This window comes from Neoarius graeffei, chromosome 18, assembly GCF_027579695.1.
Source record: "Neoarius graeffei isolate fNeoGra1 chromosome 18, fNeoGra1.pri, whole genome shotgun sequence".
Taxonomy (NCBI): domain Eukaryota; kingdom Metazoa; phylum Chordata; class Actinopteri; order Siluriformes; family Ariidae; genus Neoarius; species Neoarius graeffei.
Genome location: NC_083586.1, coordinates 10,268,826 through 10,277,988, shown reverse-complemented (window position 1 = coordinate 10,277,988; position 9,163 = coordinate 10,268,826). Strand labels below are relative to the sequence as shown.

General features: G+C 39.2%; 1 protein-coding gene across 1 annotated transcript; it reads right to left on the bottom strand.

The window, feature by feature from the left end:
* Positions 1 to 4,964: 4,964 nt before the first annotated feature.
* Positions 4,965 to 7,574, bottom strand: LOC132866594 (SLIT and NTRK-like protein 5). Its single transcript, XM_060899400.1, has one exon. The coding sequence runs from the start codon at positions 7,572 to 7,574 to the stop codon at positions 4,965 to 4,967; it is 2,610 nt and encodes an 869-aa protein (XP_060755383.1).
* Between the last annotated feature and the right edge of the window lie 1,589 nt (positions 7,575 to 9,163).

Below are 9,163 nucleotides of genomic sequence, written 5' to 3'. Positions count from 1 at the left end.
TTTTATGTTCTCAAATGAAGGGCAGGGCCTAGAGCAAGAGTAAACATTCCCCCCCCCCACCCCCCGCCATATATGAATTTACATTTTTATAGACTATTAAGCTGCTCATAAGAGATGTTGCAAAAAAACTAAGGCAAGAAAATGAAAAAGAATGTGAAAATAAATAAATAACAAAAAGTAACCTATAAAAATATCTATCCTACAGATGTGATGAGTATATAAATAACTGTCCTCATTAAAATAAATTCTAAGGGAAAAATAGATTGTTATGGTTTTATAGGTTTATGGTTATTCTTTCAAATATTTTGAACTGTTATGCAAAACTGTTAAACAAGGGGGACATTTGGACAATTCAATTCATATGATTTTTGGAAAACTTAGCATGCCATTGTTAATAAAAAAAAATCAATCAAACAAAAAGGAAAAAATGGTATTTTATTTTGAGAATGTTTGGCCATCCAAAGGACCAGAAACTGTTTTTTTTCTTTGTTGTTGACGTTGTTGTTGTAGAAATTATTGTATAAAATCAAACTTCCATGATCTTTGCATATAAATAAATCATTAACAATGGACCTTTTTAAGTAAGAAATTAAATAGAAGTTCAATCTGAATTATAAAACAACCAAAAACCAAAGCAGTTAAATAGTGGAAGAAGAGATTAGCTGGGATATTATTCGGATATGGTTTATCCAGGTGTATTTCAGCACTCACAATCCTAACTTCAGGAACAATAGCATCTAGTGAAGCTTTCCATCCCCAGAAAAAAAAGAAAGAAAAAAGAAAAAAAACATCCAATTTCACCCAAATGACCAAACCACTTCATTCACCATAAAGCCAAACCCAGGTTATCTTGGCATTTATGAAGTGGACAGCCAGTAAAGCTTGATTATAAATTCCTGAAGGTATAGAGGCCCGAATGTCAGCGCTAATCCTCTGCTAGTGTGGGCCAGGATGGAGCACATTACCAATGTGTGCCAAAAATAATAATAATAAATAATCATCATAAACGGCTGGCCTCGTATTCCTGATGCACAAGCTCTACTGCACTGTGTTCAGATTGCTCCTCTTTAGTTCACCATATGGGCTGACGAGCTCTAAGTGGTCTAGAATTAGCATGCTGGTGGCATGAGTGGTCCAAATTCATAATGCCAGGGTTACTATTTACGCAATTGATGATCTGGGATCTGTTTCAGGGTCCAAGATGGTGAAGGATCAGTCCAGATTTAATTCGCTGGAAACGCAGCCATAAAAATGAAGCAGCTTCTTCTTGACAATTAGTAACCGTCACCGATTAATCACATCCCAATCCCTTGGCAGCAATTCAGAGATTAACACCGTGTCAAGGTCTGTCCTGCCATAACAGGTCTGATTCGTCCCCCTTCCTCTTTTCCATGGCTATAAAAAGCCCCCGCGTCACATCGCGATTTGGAACGAGGCCCTCGAGTCGACAGAAAGAGAGAAAGTGGAGCTCTTTATCACTGGAACGGGGGGTGTCACATTCTAAACCCAATACTCAGCACAGCCATTTTACAAAAAGAGAAGAAATACAGCATATTTAATTAAAGCAAGGAATTCAGTGTTGCTTTTTTAAAAATGTTGCAAAGGCAAAAGAAAGAACAGAGGCAAAAATATCGAAAACGATTATGATAGTAATCGTGTCAAGTTTTTTCCGGTGGATTCAACCGTATGACTTTCAACCATGACTGTATTTCATCTTTGCTTGTTTTGCATCATTGCTAATTCATTTCAGGGCTAAAATGAATGATCCTGAATGGTCCGGATGTGGATCAGTAATTAATCAGTCAACTACAGATAGCTGTTAGTGTCTGATATACTGCAAATATGAATTTTTACATGATTAAAAAAATAATAGCACAATGGTGTGGTGACGGTAAAGGAGAATGATGTTGCGGGTGAACTTTATTATTTATATATATATATTTTTTTTTGCAAAAAAGTAGTGCTTTTTATGAAAACAGAATAAGGTTCCAGAGTACATATCTTAACCAGAGAATCGTCTACTTGTAACACTGAAATGCACTGCAGATTTGAATTTGTGAATATTTGATTTGTAGACTTTATGCAGTGAAACAAGGAGAAACATCCATTCATCATCTATATCGCTTATCTCTCAGGGTCATGGGAGAAACTGGAGCCAATCCCAGCTGACTCCAGGCAAGAGTTGGGGTACACCCTGGACAGGTGATGCAAGGCTAACACAGAGAAGAACAACCATTCACACTCACATTCACACCTATGGGCAATTTAGAGTAGCTGTTGCAGGTTAAATCCAGTCTTAGGTTAAACCTGTAATTCAACCTACTGTAAGCAGAATTGGTGAACCACATCTTACCTAGGTAAAATGTGTATTCAACCAAGGTTCAACTGTTTGAAAAGGGATTTTTATGGGGTGTCATAAAAAAATAGGGGGGTGTTTTTTTTTGGGGGAGGGGTGAAATAATTAAAGAAAGAAAGAAGAAAATGGAAATTGTCATCTTCTCTCACACGCTCTCTCTCCTCTTTCTACCCACTAACCTCCCCTCTCTGGTCCTCATCACCTGGATTCCCTTCCCTTGATGTTGTACCTTCTCAACTACCTCTCTATAAACACTCAACAAATCACAATGAAATAAAGTTTTTTTTTATTGTATTCACCAGGATTTGAACTCACATTTTCCTGTCCAGTGTTTACTACTACACAGGTTAACATTGTGAATTTTCCCCATACCCTAACAAAAAGCTAACCCAAACCCTAAAATAAAACTAACCCAAACCCCAACAAAAAGGTAACCCAAACCCTAAAATAAAACTAACCCAAACCCTAACAAAAAGCTAACTGTCTCAAAACAGACAAAAATTATAAATTTAATCTAGATTGAATGCTGTCTATATATTTAATCGAGATAAAATGTGGTTCACCAATTCAACCTAGGTTAAATACAGATTTTACAAACCATTTGACCAAATCCACACATCTTTACACTGTAGGAGAAAACCCACATGGAGAACATGCAAACTCTACACAGAAAGGCCCCAGTGAGTCACAAGGTTCAAACCCAGAACCTTCTTGCTGTGATAAGATAGAGCTAACCACTGCACCACCATGCCACTCCAAGTGAACACAACTAAACTCAATTCAATATTTTATTTGTCAAAAAAAATCGTATGAAATTATTATGATTTCCTATTTTAGTGCATGCCAATGTAAAATGAATAAACTCAATGTACACAGACCAAAACTCCATAACTTGGGGGATTGAAATATTTTCACAAACAATTGAATTTTGTCTACTGTTCATTATTGAAAAGCTTTTCATATCAGAGCATGAAAAGTTGGTGGTCCAAAAATCACCGAATACCAGCAATAAACCTTTAGTTGTTTTTTGAGACTGTTGTACTTTCTTTCTGGAGAAGAAAATTTCAATCAAGCAAACTAAATCTTTGAACCAGAAATAAACCGAATACCAGTAATTACAAGGTAAAAACTCACATTGCAGTCAGAAGTAAAAATGCAGTCTCATGCAATCAAGAGATTTCAGTACGTCTTATTAAAATGCAGCAGTTGAGCAAAGAGTGGATGACATGGCCTGCAGCTACTGTGATATTAACCCTGCCATTTTCAAATTCCAGTGCTAATAACCTTCTACTACAGCACGTTTTCTCTTTCCTTTTTTTTTCTTTTTTTGCTTTGTTTTTCCAGCACAGAAAAAAATGTTTATTCAAGAGGCATTGATTGTTTTAGGAACGCCAATGAGCACTGGTTACAACTCTGTATTGATTAGCATTGCTAATGTAACTCCTAAAATCACTTGACTCCTCGTGCCAGAAGACTGTCCTAACGGAAACGTGTTGCCAACAGTGATGTGTATATATGTATGTACTGTATATAAGAACCTGACATCATATTTATTGATGACAAACATATTTTGGTCGATATAGTGCAATAATAAATGGAAAGCAGTAAAAAAAAAACAGTAAAGGGGAAAAAAGAGAGAATTGCGAATGCTTGTATAAAAATAGGTGTTACATTAAAATAGTATTACACAACATAATTATTACTTCAATTATCATTTATGAATTTGTTTTTGATAACATATTAAAATACATATTAAGAATGAATGAATCATTTTAATATATAATAATTCCTCTAATGATAGCTGGAAAGACCAACATTGGCCCTCCATTTTACTTTCTTTCTTTTTTTTTTCCAAAAAAAGTGCAGACGGCATACAAAGACACTTCTTTTTTTTAAATCTTTAAATTAAGCAAAAGTCTCTCTTTGACACTGGAGATGAAGGTGGAGGATTGGGAGGTTTGGGAAGATTGGGAGGGGGGTGTGCCACCACTGAAAGAAAGCCACTTGTACAATGCAAGCTACAGTAAATGATCAAAAAATTACAAACGAAAAGCTTGTACAGAGGGATAATGGTACAGGTCATAATGATGAATAATCAAATAATATTAAAATACATGGAGATTATACCAATAAATACTTACTTACTTACAGACTAGAGCAGAGGAATTGTCCTGCACAGTTAGATGCACTGTAATACAGTGTTCTTTTTCAATTTTGTATTGTTAAAGTTCGCAATATCTGCATGGTTATACTCCTGAAAAAAAAACATACTTGGATTAATCTGTACAGCTACGTTTATGTATTTAAGTGTATTCAATTCGTCAACTTAAAAAAATAGATTTTGCGATTTTTGCATTACCAGTTTTGTATCACAACTCGTGCTTTCATCCCGAGAGGTTATTTTTTTTCCCTTTTTTTAATTTCCTTTAATGTCGTGTATCTTTAAAAATTAAAGTAAGACAGTTTGGCACACCCCATTGTCGGAATTTCCTCCATTGCCTTTGTTCTGTTGTTTCTTTAAAGATGGCGTACCCCATACACACCGATGCACCCTTCATGTGGAAATGGGGTGAAAATCTCTAACAGTACACGTGTTCATCGACAAGTTTTAAAACTGGCTAAACGTTGTCTGTTTCTCAAGAACTTCGAGGTAATCCGGCTCCATTTGGAGTTTTGCCTTTAGTTCCAAATATTCATTCCTGTTCGGCTCCACGTAGACAGTACTTGGAGCTGAGCTATAGAGCATAGTTTCTCTAATTCCTTCAGGATGCAAGAATTGCCGCCGTACATCAAAATTTGGGTTGTATGTGTAAGATCCAGGACTGGGGTACTTGTAATCATACCTATTTCCAGCACTATTTGGAGTTTTATCTGGCTCTAAGATCCTCCGGAAGAAATGCTCAGCATCCTGAGCTGTGGAAGGCTCCTCCCGAGGTTCAATAGTGCTAACAGTGTACGTAGGGCTCCTTGATGTGGGATCCCGCTCTTCCTCATTGGTATTTCTGTAGCTAACCTTGAGCTCATGAAGATCAGGATAATCCTCCACAGCAGTACCTTCTCTGGATCTATAAATGGGGTTTTTGCACATAGGCCCAAGAGGATGGGGGATGTACTCGTAGACATGACCTGCGGGGGGTTTGACTTTGGGTACTGACCGATTGCTATAAAGACTATACTGAAGGTTAAAGGAGCTTACGTCCGAGTTGTTGGTGCTGGTGCGGTCACTTTGTGATTTTTTTCGCCGTTTCACGACTACCACAAACAGCCCAGCAGCCACAAAAACAGATATTATGAAGACTAGGAGGAGGCTAAGGATAAGCACTGACAATGGAACAGTGCTTGAATGAGTATTGAAGCCCAAGGGGGTCTCTGTGGTGATTACCTTTCCTTCCAAAGTTGCTTCCGACAAAGCTATCGTAGATACAACAATATCCGAATAATCAGGACACAGTTGTTCAGAAAGGATGCTGCGCATGTCTTGCCCTGCAAGTCTCTTTGGAGTTGCACATATGATGTCATTAACCACAGTGCCAGAGTTGAGCTGCTCCAGCCATATTTTCATGCCAACCACATCACACGTGCAATCCCAAGGGTTTTCAAAGAGATCAACTTGCACCAAAGCCTTGAGCTGATCTAGAACTCCACTCACAGGCAGGTTTTGAAAGTGGTTGTTGCGTAGATTTAGCCTTGATAGTGACATACTAGAAAAGATGCCTCCTGGCAAGGTTTTTAGAAGATTGTTGTTTAGGAAAAGCAGCTGAAGGTTTGGCACAAAACGGAAGGTACCTGCAACAACCTCCTGGATTTTGTTGTACTCTAAATACAGATACTGCAGGTTCTGGAGCCCAAAGAACATGTCTGCAGTGAGCCTGTCAATCAAATTGCCATTCAAGTACAACCTGCGCAGGTTAATCAAATCCCCAAATGCCCTATCATGTATGAGTGCTATCCGATTGTTTCCCAAGTGCAACAAATCCAACCCCTCTGCCTCAACAAAATCCGATCGGCGCACGACAGGGATATAGTTCCCAGTGAGGTACATCTTTTTGGGATTATACGGCTTGGGCTTTAGATCTGATATGCTCTCAATTTTCCGTTCCTGGCAATTGACATTGAGCCCAAGATCAGAGATCTGAAGGTTGCACGTACATGCCGTAGGGCAATCCAAAGGCACAGGAGATTTGGTCTGAAAAGCTATAATTGGCCCATAGTTGTAGGGATTGCCTGGGATGCGAGAAGTGGGCTTTGACTTGGTCTTGTTGGACTGCCGAGTGCCCTTAGTAGGTCGGGATGAGGACCTCAGCACTGCTGAGGATGTGGCTGAGGAAGTCACTGCTGCTGGCGTCGTCTGAAAATATCCGTTCGTGCTGAGAGGTGGTGGCGGACGCATCTCATATTCCGAAATGGCCCTCCGAGGGCACAGCTCCTGCTTGGAGACTTCATCAAGATCACGGCCGTGGAGCCGGAATGGAGTCTCACAGACCACCTCACCAACTAGTGCCGTGTAGGCAATGCTTTCTAACCAAGCTTTTAATGCGATAAGTTCACAGGAACAATTCCATGGATTCTCCTCTAACTGTAATTCCACGACTTTATCCATGTGCTCCAAAAGACCAATGTAAGGGAACATTTTCAAGCGGTTGCCCCTGAGATCCAAGTGGGTCAAGGGCACATTTCGGAAAATATTGGTAGGCAGCGATGACAAGAGGTTGTCATTCAAAATTAGCACAGTCAGGCGGTGGAGCCTACTGAGAGCACTGGGTTCAATAATGCTAATAAAATTATAATCAATCTGAAGGTATTCCAGGTTTTCTAATCCAGTAAAGGTATCATCCCTAAGAACATCTATTTTGTTGTTGTTTAGATGCAACCTCCTTAATCCCTGGAGTCCATTAAAAGCCCCAGTCTCAACTTCGGATATGTCATTGTTACCTAAATGCAAAATGGTGACTCCAGTATAGTTGATAAAATCATTGACAGACAATTTTTTCAGCAGGTTTCCTGTCAGTAGAAGGTGATACGTAGGGAAGTGAACCGGGTTGATTTCTGACAGTCTTACGATGCCCCGGTTCTCACAGCTGACCGTCAGGATACCCTCTTTTTCTTCACAAGTGCACAAATTCCTACAGATCTCCCCATAATTGTCATACATTTCACACAGGCTCAGAGAAGCAGCAAGCAGCAAGATTAGCATCAGTATCCAGACACGCATTTTCATCAAATTGAATGGCGCCGTTCACTGTAGTGCCGCTGCAGACTGTGGTGTCATCTGGAAAAGGCAGAAAAAGGGCAAATCAAACTTTTTGGAATAAATAGAAAATGGGTAAAAGGATCTTTAAGATACGATAACAGACATACTGAGATTTTCTTGTGAAATATTAAACACGCTAATGTTAGATATTCACATTAAAGAATGGAAAAATAAATAATTCACCCAAATCTTTAATAAGAAATGCATTTATTTGAGCCACATGCATTAATTAATAAAACACCGAGGACATACCCAACATTCTAGCACACAAAACAACCTCGAAGGCGAGTATTATGAATACAGGGAACAGCAGGAACACATGAAGAACATTTTTCGATATTTATTTGTTTAAATGAGAAGTAGCAACACCACAACTGCTTGGAAATTTGCCTGAAAAGAGCAACTGCCTTGACTGAGAATACTGAACATGTACGGCTGGTGATAGGAGCATGCACTCTGAATATTAGCCATTGTTTATGCATAAATATGTACATGGTAGAACCCGTGAGCTTAGTAAACGAGTGTTTAATAAGCTTTATCTACTCACCCCATATCCGATCACTCCTGTTCTCCTATTTTCGAACGCCGGTTAACGAGTTTAATTCGGTTTAAATAGACCCAAACCTTCAGCATGCGTGTGCGTGTGTGTGCGCGCGTGTATATAAATCTGATGATGCCCCATGCATTTCTGTGGGGGAAAAAAAACGATGATCGTGAAATCGAAAAACTCTTTGCAGTTCCAAATCTCTCCATTTCAGCTCCATCGATTATTTTATCATTCATCTTATTTACACTATCCGGGATTAGGCTAAATTATCCGAGGTTTGGAAATAATAATCCCGGAATACAGCGTTTCTGTGAGATCTCATGATTCATGCAAATCAACATCCCATCTACCTTCTTTCTTTCTCTCTCTCTCTCTCTCTCTCTGAGACCGGAGACACTCGCCGACGCACGCAAATACACAGAGAGAGAGAGAGAGAGATCTCAAAGCACATCCACACACGACTTTTTGTCGCAGACACACACACACACACACATATATATATATATATATATATATATATATATATATATATATATATAAGCAAAATTGGCCGCATTTATGTACCCACACATGCAAATCGTGATACTTTAACACCCTGATGCCTCCTACAAATATTTGCACACGGTTGCCATCAAGCACACATTAAATAAATCACATTTTTGACCAATTTACACTGATAAACTCGTGATAAAATCCTTAGCGCGTGGCGGTGTCTCCGTCATTCAAGCCGCATCAGAGCTTTCACATCATTTCATTACGCCTAATTCTGTGTTATTTCGTGAAGGTTTTTTTGCCTTTTCCTTCCCTTTCCTTTTCTTTTATCATCTTTGTACTCTTCGTCATTTCCATGTATTCCTTACCGGGCTGATCGTCTCCGAAGCGGCACCAGCATCACGACATCCGTTAACCGGAACGTAGCGCGCGCGCGCCAGGCTGCAAAATCCTTGCCGATTATTCCAGTCTCTCTCTCTCTCTCTCTCTCTCTCGCTGACTCACTCTGGCTTCTTCT